The sequence below is a fragment of the Mustela lutreola genome, chromosome 1 (assembly GCF_030435805.1).
Source record: "Mustela lutreola isolate mMusLut2 chromosome 1, mMusLut2.pri, whole genome shotgun sequence".
Taxonomy (NCBI): Eukaryota; Metazoa; Chordata; class Mammalia; order Carnivora; family Mustelidae; genus Mustela; species Mustela lutreola.
The window spans coordinates 231,286,419-231,301,449 of record NC_081290.1 but is presented as its reverse complement, the minus strand read 5'-3'; the positions used below and the strand labels follow the sequence as shown (position 1 = coordinate 231,301,449).

Below are 15,031 nucleotides of genomic sequence, written 5' to 3'. Positions count from 1 at the left end.
ATATCTGGAACCTTCTTCACATTCAGCCTGAAGAACTGACTGGTCTGAGGAGTCCAAGCGGCCTGCATAGATAGGGAGTGCAGGAGCCAGACAGGTTGACTAGAAGTGATAAACTGTAGGAGAAGTGATGTGAAGTCAGATCCAGGCTAATGTTTGTGAGGTCTTGAATGCTCTTCCCTAGGTCTGTTAAGCAGGGCCAGATTTGTTGTTGCCCTTCTTCCACAGTACAGAAAATCAAAATTAATCAAAATTGATCTCTGATAGTTTAGCAGCATATGTGTCACTGTCTCCAGCTAAATGAATTCCAAGTTCCATTGTATGGCTCCCTTTTTAATCTCTTTACTTACAAGATTTTAAAGGATGTTTATTAGCAAAGGCCATGAACTATATAAAAAACAGAATAAAGAATTATTACCTGGGGGCGCCTGGGTGGCTCAATGGGTTAAGCCTCTGCCTTCCGCTCAGGTCATGATCTCAGGGTCCTGGGATCAAGCCCCGCATTGATCTGCTCAGCTGGGAGCCTGCTTCCCCTCCTTTCTCTCTGCCTGCCTCTCTGCCTCCTTGTGATCTCTGTCTATCAAATAAATAAAATCTTTTTAAAAAAATATTTATTTATTTATTTGTTTATTTATTTTTAAGATTTTATTTATTCATTTGACAGAGGGAGATCACAAGCAGAGAGGCAGACAGAGAGAGGGGGGAAGCAGGCTCTCTGCTGAGCAGAGAGCCCAATGCCGGGCTCGATCCCAGGACCGTGAGACCATGACCCAAGCCCAAGGCAGAGGCTTAATCCACCAAGCCACCCAGGTGCCCAAACTTTTGTTATTTTAAATCCCTGGCTTGCTTATTGCTTCTGGTATATGAAAATATGATAGTACATGAGGCAGTATGTAGAGTGTTTAAGCTTGGGATTTGGAGACATAGAAATCTTGGTTTAAATCTTAGTTTTTGGGGTGCTTGGGTGGCTCAGTGGGTTAAAGCCTCTGCCTTCGGCTCAGGTCATGATTCCACGGTCCTGGGATCGAGCCCCACATCAGGCTCTCTGCTCAGCAGGGAGCCTGCTTCCCGCGTACCCCCACTGCCTGCCTGCCTCTCTGCCTACTTGTGATCTCTGTCTGTCAAATAAATAAAATCTTAAAAAAAAAAAATCTTAATTCTTCCACCTATGATCTGTAAGATCTCAGAAAGTTGCTTCTTAACTATTCTGAGCCTTGGTTTCCTCATGAACATGGGGATAGCAGTATTAAATGAGCTGGTACATATGAAGGATTTAGTATAATCCCTGGTATTATAGTAAGTGTCCAATAAATGTTATTGTTCCTATAAAATACAAAGCTAAACTTTAATTCCTGCCAGAGAGGGTGAGCTTTGTGATATTTTAACATACTTGTCATGTGAAAAGCAGAAATTGTTATTTCTAATAGAATAGACTAATTCTTTTTTTTTCAATTTATTTATTTTCAGAAAAACCGTATTCATTATTTTTTCACCACACCCAGTGTTCCATGCAATCCGTGCCCTCCATAATACCCACCACCTGGTACCCCAACCTCCCACACCCCCGCCACTTCAAACCCCTCAGATTGTTTTTCAGAGTCCATAGTCTCTCATGATTCACCTCCCCTTCCAATTTACCCCAACTCCCTTCTCCTCTCTAATACCCCTTGTCCTCCATGATATTTGTTATGCTCCACAAATAAGTGAAACCATATGATAATTGGCTCTCTCTGCTTGACTTATTTCACTCAGCATAATCTCTTCCAGTCCCGTCCATGTTGCTACAAAAGTTGGGTATTCATCCTTTCTTTTTTTTTTTTTTTTAAAGACTTTATTTATTTATTTGAGAGAGAGACAGTGAGAGAGAGCACATGAGAGGGGAGAAGGTCAGAGGGAGAAGCAGACTCCCCATGGAGCTGGGAGCCCGATGTGGGACTCGATCCCGGGACCCCAGGATCATGACCTGAGCCGAAGGCAGTCGTCCAACCAACTGAGCCACCCAGGCGCCCCGGTATTCATCCTTTCTGATGGAGGCATAATACTCCATAGTGTATATGGACCACATCTTCCTTATCCATTCGTCCGTTGAAGGGCATCTTGGTGCTTTCCATAGTTTGGCGACCGTGACCATTGCTGCTATAAACATTGGGGTACAGATGGCCCTTCTTTTCATGACATCTGTATCTTTGGGGTAAATACCCAGGAGTGCAATTGCAGGGTCATAGGGAAGTTCTATTTTTAATTTCTTGAGGAATCTCCACACTGTTCTCCAAAGAGGCTACACCAACTTGCATTCCCACCAACAGTGTAAGAGGGTTCCCCTTTCTCCACATCTCAATGTGGTTTTAGCCCTCTCCCTGAGGGCTAATGATGATGAACATTTTTTCATGTGTCTGATAGCCATTTGTATGTCTTGATTGGAGAAGTGTCTGTTCATATCTTCTGCCCATTTTTTGATATGTTTGCCTGTTTCGTGTGTGTTGAGTTTGAGGAGTTCATTATAGATCCTGGATATCAACCTTTTGTCTGTACTGTCATTTGCAAATATCTTCTCCCATTCCGTGGGTTGCCTCTTTGTTTTTTTTGACTGTTTCCTTTGCTGTGCAGAAGCTTTTGATTTTGATGAAGTCCCAAAAGTTTATTTTCGCTTTTGTTTCCTTTGCCTTTGGAGACATATCTTGAAAGAAGTTGCTGTGGCTGATATTGAAGAGATTACTGCCTATGTTCTCCTCTAGGATTCTGATGGATTCCTGTCTCACGTTGAGGTCTTTTATCCATTTTGAGTTTATCTTTGTGTATGGTGTAAGAGAATGGTCGAGTTTCATTCTTCTACATATAGCTGTCCAGTTTTCCCAGCACCATTTATTGAAGAGACTGTCTTTTTTCCACTGTATATTTTTTACTGTTTTGTCAAAGATTAATTGACCGTAGAGTTGAGGGTCCATATCTGGGCTCTCTACTCTGTTCCACTGGTCTATGTGTCTGTTTTGATGCCAGTACCATGCTGTCTTGGTGATCACAGCTTTGTAATAAAGCTTGAAATCAGATAATGTAATGCCCCCAGCTTTATTTTTGTTTTTCAACATTTCCTTAGCGATTCGGGGTCTCTTCTGATTCCATACAAATTTTAGGATTATTTGCTCCAGCTCTTTGAAGAATACCGGTGGAATTTTGATCGGAATGACATTAAAAGTATATATTGCTCTAGGCAGTATAGACATTTTAACAATGTTTATTCTTCCAATCTAACAGAAGTTCTCCAGTAGCACAAATATGATCCCGGTTAATATGTAATTGGTTTTCCCTTATATTTTTAGATATGTATTTTATATGTAAATAATTAGTGTGTTCTTTAGTAAGCAGAGATGAGATATGTATATGTTTTTAAATCTTTCTAATAAAAAGATAAAGTAGTTTTGTCTTTGTAATATAGTAGTCCCCCTTTATCCCTGGGGAATGCGTTCCAAGACCTCCAGTGGATGCCTGAAACTGCAGATAGTACCAAATCATGTATATACTATCTTTTCCTATATGTACAAACCTGTGATATGTGACAGACAAATGGATACTGCGTGGATATGCTGGGTAAAGTGATGTGATTCACGTCTTGGCTGTGGAATAATGCAAGATTTTATCACGCTACTCAGAAAAGCATACAATTTAAGACATATGAATTATTTATTTCTAGAATTTTCCATTTAATATTTTCCATTTAATTTTCCATTTAATATTTAATATTTTCACAGAAAGTGACACTGTGGCTAAGGGGATACTACTATACATGAGTCTTCTAAGTAGCTGCAAGGTGTACTTTAGTTTGAAGTTTTTAAATTGCCCAGGCCCTTTAACTAAGGTTGGTGAATTTGGAGGTATATAGAAATATAATCCTTTGAATAATAATTTAATAATCATAACTCTAATAACTGCCAGATCATTCTTAATCTGTGAAAACATTGAGACAAATGGAACACCATTATAGTTGATTGGTTGAGTTTTGCTCACCATGGTAGGGAAGCTGCTTGCATTTGTGGAATAATTTTAGCAGGTCATGTTGCATTTTCAGCTCTTCAGCCATTATTTTCAAACTCTTCTCTATTTTCTTTGAAATAAGATATGCTGCCTTGAAGTAACAGTAGGTGCTTCAAAACTTTTTTTTTTTCAAGACTCATTTTTTCTGAGATCTAGTCACAACCATTACTCTTTCCATGTACACACACACATACATTTCCCCTTCCCTGGTATGTGTGTTTTTACTTCCTGGCAACATTAAACCAGTTTAATAGTAAAACTAGATAATTTTAATGGAGTAAACTTGTTAAAAACATGCCTAGATATATGAATGTTGCTGTATTTTTTACTAAGACTTGTTTTAGTCATAGTGTCATTTAACGTTCTTATTTCCCAGACATTGGCTAGGATGTTTATTTGTGATTCAGTGGAATCTTTTCTTTCTTTTTTTTTTTTTAATTTTATTTTTAAGATTTTATTTATTTATTTATTTGACAGACAATGATTACAAGTAGGCAGAGAGGCAGGCATGGGGGTTGGGGGGAAGCAGGCTCTCAGCTGAGCAGATCAATGTGGGGCTTGGTCCCAGGACCCCGAGATCATGGTCTGAGCTGAGTGGAATCTTTTCTTGAAGGCAAATGCTTTTTCATCTTGGTTTTTATGTTGAGGACTTTTATCAGTTTGGTTTGATATTTAAAGCTTTTTGGCTTCTGGTAGGTCTTTGCTCTGGTAGCTTCTCTTGCAAGGCCTTCCTGCTACTTTCATAGCTTCTTTCTAGAGTAATTTGTCATAGGTTCTAGCTCTGTAGGGCTTCTCTTTCTTTTATTCTTGTCATCTCAGAGTGAAGAAGAGATCCATTCTAGTTGCCACCGTATTGTGAGAAGGTAGTTGGGGGAAAGTAGAGTGCTACTTTCCACTACTTTGTTTTTTCTCATTCTACCTGTTGTTGCCAGGTCAGGATAGAGGTTCAGCTCTCCACTGGACCCTGCTGAGCCTGATCACTGTCAAGGGTCAAAGAATTGGACTGCTGCCTCCTGCTTCAGTGGGAGTAGGGTAGAAGAGCGCTGCCTGTTTAGCCTCACTGACCTTGGGGAAGGGGAAGTGGCAGTTTTTCTCTCTCTGTTTGAGTAAGTTGCCAACATTTTCTGCTAGGCCACCCCTTTCCCAATTTTTTGCAACTATTTCTTGGAGTTGGGTTGTTTTGTTTTTGTTTTTGTTTTTAAATTTGTACATTTTTTTTTTAATCAATTCCTTGTTGGAGGCTTCTGTAGATCCTTTCCAGGTTGTACGGGAAGCAATAAGGAAATCCAGGAAATTTGTTACTCTTTTGTTCTCCCAAGTCCTCAAGTCCCTACGTAACCTTCTTTCCATCTTCCAGTTTTCTTGTCTTTTTTTTTTTTTTAAGATTTTATTTATTTATTTGACAGAGATCACAAGTAGGCAGAGAGGCAGGCAGAGAGAGAGGAAGGGAAGCAGGCCCCCGCTGAGCAGAGAGTCTGATGCGGGACTCGATCCCAGGACCCTGAGATCATGACCTGAGCCGAAGGCAGTGGCCCAACCCACTGAGCCACCCAGGAGCCCATCAGTTTTCTTGTCTTATGTCCAGATTTTTTTCAGTTATAAGGGAAAGGGCCTGGGAGAGATGGGGCTACTGTCTTTTGGCCAGTACAGAAGTCACATCTTTAAGATGGCGAGATTAATCCTTTCAATTAGTTCTCAGTGGAAGCAGTAAGACAGTGATTTTCAAACTGAACTGAAACATCTTAATTTTTATTTAAAAAACATGTTTTAAAAGCCAAAATTAAAACTTAAAAACCACTGTTCTAGAACACTCCACTAAGAATTAAATCCAAACCTTTTTCTAAGTCTGTCTCTAAGGACTAGTTTTTGAACCATTGTGAAGCAAGGACTTTGTTCTATTTCTGTTTTTCTAGCACTTGAACTTGCCCAGCATGTAGTACATATCCAGTACATGTTTGTGAAGCAACAGAGTCATTTAGGCATATCTTTATTCTCTGCCCTTGTAGTTCCTTTATGACCCACTCCATCTTAGGATCCTTTTTTTTTTCCTCTTGCCAGGTATTCTGGATACAGCCATTGTTGATCGGGGGAGGAATGTGGTGTCTGGTTCTCGAGATGGGACAGCACGACTTTGGGATTGTGGGCGCTCAGCCTGCCTGGGAGTCATTGCAGACTGTGGTTCTTCTATCAATGGAGTGGCTGTGGGTGCTGCTGACAACTCCATAAACCTCGGCTCGCCTGAGCACACGCCGAGTAAGTTGGTAATGATATGTTGAGCTTATTTTGATTCCTTAGGCACCTTCAGTGTTTGCCTTAGCTTCTCCTTTTCTCTCCTTTCTCTGCTTTTTTGGCTGGTATTTGTATTTTCACCATAAGTTTAGTATTTATTGCATACCTACTATGTTTCTATTGCTTTGGAATCTATAAAAGAAGTATATGTCATGTTAACTACATTTAAGTAAGTACATAGTTTAGCAGATGAGACTGATGCCTATAAAACAAAAAAAAATTTTTTTAGCTGGAACAACATAATGATTCTTAATACAAATAAAATGGTTTTTTGGAAGAAGAGAGTATTTTATATTTTAGGTTAGTGTAGATGAGAAAGGTGTCACGAAGAAGTTGACTTGAACCTTGGAGGATGAATTTGAGTTGAATAGACAAGAATGGAAAGGATGGGAAAATGGGAGCTGGGGTGTAGGATTAGGGGCAGTTCACATTAAAATAGCTTGAGGTGAAATTAACTGTTAGGTAGAAAGATATGTTTGGTTGGGTCAGAGGTTGGATCAGGAGTAGTTAGTAGGGGCACCTGGGTGGCTCAGTGGGTTAAAGCCTCTGCTTTTGGCTCAGGTCAGGATCCCAGGGTGCTGGGATTGAGCCCGCCATCAGGCTCTCTGCTCAGCAGGGAGCCTTCTTCCCTCTCTCTTTCTCTGCCTACTTGTCTGTCAAATATATAAATAAAATCTTAAAAAATAAATAAGAATAGTTAGTAGTGGGGATCACCTGGCAGGCTCAGTTATAGAGTATGCAACTCTTGATCTCAGAGTTCCAAGTTTGAGCTTCATGTTGGGTGTAGAGATTACTTTAAAAAAAGTCTTTAGGGGCTGGGGCACTTGGATGGTTCATATGGTTAAATATCTGCCTTCAGCTCAGGTCTTGATCTCTAGGTCCTGGGATCGAGTCACGCTCCCAGCTTATCAGGGAGTCTGCTTCTTCCTTTCCCTCTGCCTCTCTCCCTGCTTGTGCTCTCTTTGTCTCTCTCACTCTCAAATGAATATATAAAATCTTTAAAGGGGCGCCTGGGTGGCTCAGTGGGTTAAACCTCTGCCTTCAGCTCGGGTCATGAACCCAGGGTTCTGGAATCGAGCCCCACATTGGGCTCTGCTCAGCAGGGAGCCTGCTTCCACCTCTCTCTCTGCCTACTTGTGATCTCTCTGTCAAATAAATAAAATCTTTACCAAAAAAACCACAAAAAAACCTCTTTAGGGGCATCTGGCTGGCTCAGTCAGTGGAATGTGAGACTCTTGATATTGGGGTTGTGGATTCAAGCCTTATATTTGGTGTAAGGATTAAAAATAATCCTTTGGTGTAAGATTTTAAAAATAAAATCTTTTTAAGAAAACACTTTATTTTTTACAGCAGTTTTAGGTTCACAGCAAAATGGAGCAGAAAGTGCAGTTTCCGGGGTACCTGGGTGGCTCAGTCAGTTAAGTATCCAGCTCTTAGTTTTGGGTCAGGTCATGAGATCAAGCCCCATGTTGAGTGCCATGCTCAGTGCAGTCTGCTTAAGGATTCTTTCCCTCGCCCTCTGCCCCTCCTCCCACTCACAGTTGCACACACGTGCTCTCTCTCTCTCTCTCAAATAAATGAATAAATAAATAAATAAATAAATCTTTTTAAAAAGGTATGGTTTTCATACTCCCTCTGCCCCAGACAGCCTCCCCAATTACCATTTTATCAATATCCCTCACCAGAGTGGCATATTTGTTACAATTGATAAACCTGTGTTGACATATCATTATCACTTAAGTAATTTTTATTAGGTTCATTCTTGGTGTTGTATATTCTGTGGATTTGGACAAGTGTATAATGACATGTATCTATCATGGTATCATACAGAAGATTCATTGCCTGAAAAATCCTTTGTGCTCTACCACTTCATCCCTTCCTCTCCTATATCCCTTAGCAACCACTGATACTTTTACTGCATCCATGATTTTGCCTTTTCCAGAATGTCACAGAATCATAAACTATACAGTCTTTTCAGATTGGTTTCTTTCATTTAGTAATAAGCATTTAAGGTTCCTCCATATCTTTTTATGGGTTTTTAGTACTGAATAATATTCCATTGTCTGGATGTACCTCAGTTTAGTTATCCATTCACCTACTGAAGGACATCTTGGTTGCTTCCAAGTTTTGGCGAATATGAATAAAGCTGCTATAAATATCTGTGTGCATGTTTTTATGTGGACATGGGTTTTCAACTGATTTGGGTTATTTTTGTCCTTCACTTTTTATTTTTTAAGATTTTGTTTATTTATTTGAGAGAGAGAGAGAGCATGAGTGGAGAAAGGGGCAGAGGTAGAGGGAGAAGCTGACTCACTGCTGAGCAGAGAACCTGATGCAGGGCTCAATCCCAGGACCCCAGGATCATGACCTGAGTCAAAGTCAAACTCAACTGACTGAGCCTCCCGGGTGCCCCATTGCGCTTCACTTTTTTTTTTTTTTTTTTTATTTAAAGATTTTATTTATTTATTTGACAGAGATCACAAGTAAGCAGAGAAGCAGGCAGAGAGAGAGAGGAAGGGAAGCAGGCTCCCTGCTGAGCAGAGAGCCCGATGCGGGGCTCGATCCCGGGACCCTGGGATCATGACCTGAGCTGAAGGCAGAGGCTTTAACCCACCGAGCCACCCAGGCACCCCTGCCCTTCACTTTTGACACACTGTAGGTACTCTCTTGTCTTAAACTTCCCATGCAGATGTACTGTGGTCCAAGAACTAAAATTGTGGCTGACCACCAGATGTTCCCTGAGCTCTCTTTGGAATTAATAGGATAAGTCTTTTCCCAAAGTGTGATACATATGCAATTAGTGATAAATAAGATTATTTCAGGCAGTACACATCTTCAGTAGTGTACTATTAAATATATTTAATACACATATTTTGCTTCAAACCTAAGATAGCCCACAAATATTATTTAAAACAAGGTTAAGTTTTTAAAAATGTATTGGCTTAAAGTAATTTTTTTAAAAGATTTTATTTGTCAGAGATCGAGAGCACAAGCAGGGGGAGCATCAGGCAGAGGTAGAAGAAACAGGCTCCCCAATAAGCAAGGAGCATGAGGCCACATGTGAGATTAATCCCAGGACCCTGGATCATGACCCGAGCTGAAGGCACTCAACCGACTGAGCCACCCTAGCATCTCAATTTAAAGTAATTTAAATGAAAATATGCTTTTTGTTTTATTTATTTATTTATTTATTTTTAAAAGATTTTAGTTATTTATTTGACAGAGTAAGTGAGAGAGGGAACAGAAGCAGGGGGGAGTGGGAGAGGGAGAGGGAGAAGCAGGCTTCTTGCCAAGCAGGGAGCCGGATGTGGGGCTTGATCCCAGGACCCTGGGATCATGACCTGAGCCAAAGACAGATGCTTAATTGACTGAGCCACCCAGGCCCCACGTACTAGTCTCCTATAACCCTTACTGAGAGACCCGGGCGCCCTTTTTTTTTTTGTTTTTTGTTTTCTTTTTTTAAGGATTTTATATATTTATTTGAGAGAGATGGGGAGAGTTGAGAGGGAGAGGGAGAGGCAGACTCCCAGTTGGTAGGGCGCCTAACTCAGGGCCTGATCCTAGGACCCCGAGATCATAACCTGAGCCGAAAGCAGGTATTTAACTGACTGAGCCACCCAGGTGTCCCTTACTAGTCTCCTATAATCCATTCTCCTCAGAGCAACCATTTGTGGTCATTTTTTTAAAAAAAGCAACCCACAAATCAAGTCATGTTGCTCTCCTTTGTCCCTACTCTCCTCCAGTGACCTCCTTTTATACATATATTAAAATCCTATCCACTTCACTTGGCTTATCACAACACTTAACACTTTCTGACCTCCACATTCCTTTCCAGCCTCGTGTCATACTGCCTTTACTTCGCAAAGGTGTTTGCATGGCTAATTTCTGGTTTACCAGTCAGTTCTCAGTTGAAACCTGGCCTCCATGGAGTTTCTTAAAAGATAGATTTATTTGATAGATTTATTTGTTTGTTTTTATTTAAGAGAGGCTGGGCTGGTGGGGATGGGGGTAGAGGGAGAGAGAGTCGTAAGCAGACTCCATGCTGAACACAGAGCTGACGCAGGGCTCAATCTCATTACCCTGAGATCATGACCTAAACTGAAACCAAGAGTCAGATGCTTACCTGACTGTGCAACCCAGGTACTTCTCATGGATTTTTTTTTACAGTTGAAGTTTAAACTTAAAATTACCTTTCCTCAGCCTTCCACATCTACTCACTACTGATTAGATTTTCCTTCTTTATTTCCTTTGTGGAATTCATCACTGTCTGAAAATATCCTATTTGTTTATAAATTTACATATTCCACTATAATTCTTGAGAGTAAGGACCCTGTCTGTTCATATATTACTATTTCCTTAGCACCTAGAATAGTGTCCAATACATAGTAGACCCTCACTAAAGATTTTAGTGAATGAATAAATTTCATTTACTGCAGACCATAAGAGCCTTGAGGGCAGAGACTGTTCTAACATTGTGCCCCTGCTGCTAATATGATATCTTGTCATATTCCAAATGACTTAATATTCTTAAGTTGGGTTTATTGATAAGTATTTTACATGTAGTAAAAGTTGCCCTTTTTATCTTATTTTATTATATATATATATATTATTTTTTTTTTAAGATTTTATTTATTTATTTGACAGACAGAGATCACAAGTAGGCAGAGAGGCAGTCTGAAAGAGAGAGAGGAAGAAGGAGGCTCCCCGCCGAGCAGAGAGCCCAATGCGGGATTCGATCCCAGGATCCTGGGATCATGACCCGAGCCAAAGGCAGAGGCTTAACCCACTGAGCCACCCAGGCACCCCTTATATTTTTTTAATTAGCTTATTTAGGGGCACCTGGGTAGCTCAGTCAGTTGACCTTCTGACTCTTGGTTTCAGCTCAAGTCATGATCTTGCAGTCATGGGATTGAGGCCTGTGCTGGGCTCTGGGCTCAGTGTAGAGTCTGCTTCAGATTCTTTCTCCTCCCTCTGCCCTTCCCATGTGCACTCCTGCTCTCTCTCAAATAATAAATAAAATCTAAACATATATATATATATATATATATTTATTTATTTATTAAGTAATCTCTTATCCCTAACCTGGGGCTCGAACTTAAAGCCCTGAGATCAAGAGTTGCATGTACTACCAACTGAGCCAGGCAGGTACCCCAGAAGTCACCCTTTTAAATGATCAGTTCTGTGAGTTTTGACAGATGTTTACCAAGATACAGAATTTAATAAAAGTTTTTTTAAGTTAGCAAATTAATCACTAAGAGGAATTCAATAAACAGCCGTAAGGATTTGTGCTTTCTGGCACTGCCAGCTGATCGGCCTAGCCCATTGTTGACATGGTTTATCTGTCATGCAGGTGAACGGGAGGTTGGAACAGAGTCGAAAATGCTGCTGTTGGCACGGGAGGATAAGAAACTTCAGTGCTTGGGACTGCAGAGCAGGCAGCCGGCAAGTGGTTCCTCTAAGACTTTGGAACTCTGGGGCATGCTGGATCACTCTGATTTCTGGAAAGCGGTTTTGGAAACATTTCTGCTTGCTCCCTGTGTTCATCTTTTGGGAAAGCTGCAGGAGTAAAGGGCAAAAGAGTGTAACGATTAAGAGCATGGAATTTGGAGAAAGGGCAGCATTCACATCGTAGCTCTTCTATAATGGTTGTGACATTTAATAGGTTACTTAACCATTCTGAGCCTCAGTTTCCTCATCACTAAATTGGGCATAGTAGTACTCACCTTGTAGGGTTGTATGATGAGGATTAAATGCTCTACTTCTTTGTGACCTTTGTTAAGTCACTTTCTCTCTGGGCTTCAGCATACTGTGTATAAAATGATGAGGTTATGTAGATTTCCTTCCATATCCAAGGTAATGTGAAGAAATTCTGAGTCAAGGACTCATGCATTCAGGACTCTTGATCAACTAGTGACCAGAATGTCTCTTATGGAAGAATTATTTGAATTTTTTTCCTTCAGCCTTTGAAATTTTGCACTGGGCATACTACTCTTCATTAAGCCCGGGGTTCCCTGGGATTTTATTTTGCCCATCAGCCTCACCCAGATAACTTTAATGATATGGGTTGGCTATAGATTTTATATTTTCATTTCTTCTTGTTACTTTTGTTCTAGTGATGTTTCCATTTTCAGAAATGATATTCCAGGAACGTCACTCTTTCTGGTTGTATCGCCTCTGCACTGCTTTTCCTTCTGAAGGGAAATCACAGGTTTTGTTTGTTTGGCCAGATTTGTTTTTTTCCTTTCTTTTTAGAACATTTGAGGCAGAAATGATCAGATTGAGCTAACAGTAGAGAACAACAACAACATCTGATAATTCCTTTTTTCGGGAAGAATTATAATTCTTTAAATTGCCACTTTATTTAAGCTTGTTTCTTTTCCTACGTAGTCTCCCTTCAAAAGGTTGTCAGAAGTGACATGAACAAAATTTAAATGTGTGAATTGCAAGTATTTCCCAAATGGAGGGTTGTAATGAGAAGCAGAAGAAAGACATTGGAGACTGAGGGTTGTGGGAGGCAGTGTGGGTCCTGGGAGGCAGTGTGTTGAGGGGCAGTAGTTTGAAAACTGCATCCGGGTGTGGTTGTGCATACATTGTTAAAGTCCTCTGCGGGGCCTGGTTCCTCTTTGGTCCTTGCTGAGTACTTTGTTTAGAAGCAGAGTACTTAAAGGGAGAGGAAAGCAAATGTCTCTAAAAATAGGAAATTTTTCCCTTTTTTGGTGTCTGCTTATTTCTGAAAACAATGTTTAAGCAGCAGTTTCGGCACCCACTTGTTCCCAGGTGTTCCTCTTTGTTGGCTCAGATGCCTTCAACTGCTGCACTTTTCTCTCTGGCTTCTTGCTGTTGGCTGGGACACAGGATGGAAACATTTATCAGCTGGACGTGAGGAGTCCAAGGTGAGTCACCATTCATTTGCATGATGCAGGTCTTCTACAGAGTGGAAATTTTTATTAGCTTTAACAATGATTTAGCATAACATGTAGATGACTGTTGAATCAAGGGTATATTTTTCCATTTATAAAGGTTTTCCAGTGTGAGTGGTCTGGTTGTTCTTATTATTCCTGGAATCATATTAAAGGTAATTTGATTCATGCTGTCATGATTGACCTATTGTAGTGATGGCTTTGGAATCTGAGCTTTAACGAACTAACATTTCACTTAAAATGATTGTACAGAACTTTTAATTTTAAGGAGCTCAGTAATTTTCTCAGTGGTATTAAATCTGGATTGGCTTAAGAGTGATCATTTTTAGTTCAAGTAAGCCAGCTGTTTTTCTTTGGCTTTGATCATAACCTATCTGAAATGGGCTTTATTCTGGTTTTAAAGATACCCAGAGAGAACCACACAACCTCTCCATCCCAGGATTTAACTATTTCTCCAATTCTGTCCCTTCTTTCTTCCATTTCCTTTCTTTTGTTCAGCTGACATTTACTGAATGGCTTTTGTGGTCACCAGATATTGTGCAGGGCACTGAAAACCAGAAGTAAAAGATACAGATTCTGCCCTTGAGGTGGATTCTAACAGTAAAGACAGGCAACTAAAAGACATTGGTGATACATTGTGGTCAGTGGGCTGACAGGGCTCTACACAGGAAAATGAGAAAGCGCTGAGAAGGAGAAAGGAGAAGGTGGGAATTCTTCTCCAAGGAAATGAAGCTTTAATTGGATCTTGTCCAGTAGGAAGTTACCAAATGAAGAGAGGGATCTGCCCTAGGTAGAATAGCACATAGAGAAGCATGAAGATATGTGGAAGTATGGCACTTTCAGGGATCTCTGAGTAGTTTAATATGACAAATATATACCCTGCAGACAGGGTAGCAGTTAGAAGTGATGTCAGACAGGAAAGCAAGAGTTTGTTAGAAAGAACACATGTACCATCCAAAGGAGTTTGGGCTTTACTCTAAGAGCAGTAAAGAAATTGTAGTGAAAGCTTGCACCTTTTCTTCCAAAATTTCAATTGCTTTACTTTTGTTCTTGTTTTTGACTCTATAGAGATTCAGGGAATGTCTGATCACTATTAGAAAATCAGCCAGGGTGCCTGGGTGGCTCAGTTAGTTAAGCATCTGCCTTTGGCTCAGGTCATAATCCCAGGGTCCTAGAATTAAGCCCCATGTCAGGTTCAGACTCGGACTCAGACTCAGACCCAGACTCAGCGGGGAGTCTGCTTCTCCCTCTTCTGCTCCCCCTGCTTGTGCTTTCTCTCTTTCTCTCAAATAAATAAAATTAAAAAAAAAAAAAAAGAAGAAGAAGAAGAAAATGAGCCTCACAGGGGGACCTAGCTGGCTCAGTTGGTAGAGTGTGCGACTTGATCTCAGGGTCACAAATTCGAGCCCCACTTTGAGTGTGGAGCCTACTTAAGATTAAAAAAGAAAGAAAGAAAATCAGCTTTACATATATATTAAATTGATTCTCATTCACCTTTCTCTTTCATTTCATAGAGTCCTGACATTTGTAATATCTGACAAGTATCTTTTTTTTACTCCCAACTGTCTTAATTTTGTCTGTAAGCAAAATAATTAACATGTGTTAACATTGTTATCTTAAACTCTTGTCAGGTCTCCCCTAAAGACTGGAGTTGGTGGTGGTAACTTAGTTCATTCAGCTCAGTGACCTGTTTAGTTAGAGACATGTTTAGATCACTCCAAGGTGGTTTTGAGTGGATTACCTGAATCTACTATTTAAGGATCTTGCCAGGAAAGAAAGTGTATGAATGTTTAATC

At 40.3% G+C, this 15,031-nt stretch overlaps 1 protein-coding gene across 4 annotated transcripts in view; it reads left to right on the top strand.

Moving 5' to 3' along the window:
• PAAF1 (proteasomal ATPase associated factor 1) overlaps window positions 1-15,031 on the top strand; it is a 44,033-nt gene that overhangs the window by 22,389 nt on the left and 6,613 nt on the right. For 2 of the 4 annotated variants that reach the window (XM_059132997.1, XM_059133011.1), the window contains exons 7-9: window positions 6,085-6,279; window positions 11,666-11,757; window positions 13,093-13,208. In XM_059132997.1, coding sequence (XP_058988980.1) covers window positions 6,085-6,279; window positions 11,666-11,757; window positions 13,093-13,208 — 403 coding nt within the window. Of the gene's footprint in view, window positions 1-6,084; window positions 6,280-11,665; window positions 11,758-13,092; window positions 13,209-13,335; window positions 13,391-15,031 lie in introns of all 4 variants that reach the window. The other 2 variants (XR_009344533.1, XR_009344535.1) reach the window with 2 other exon arrangements.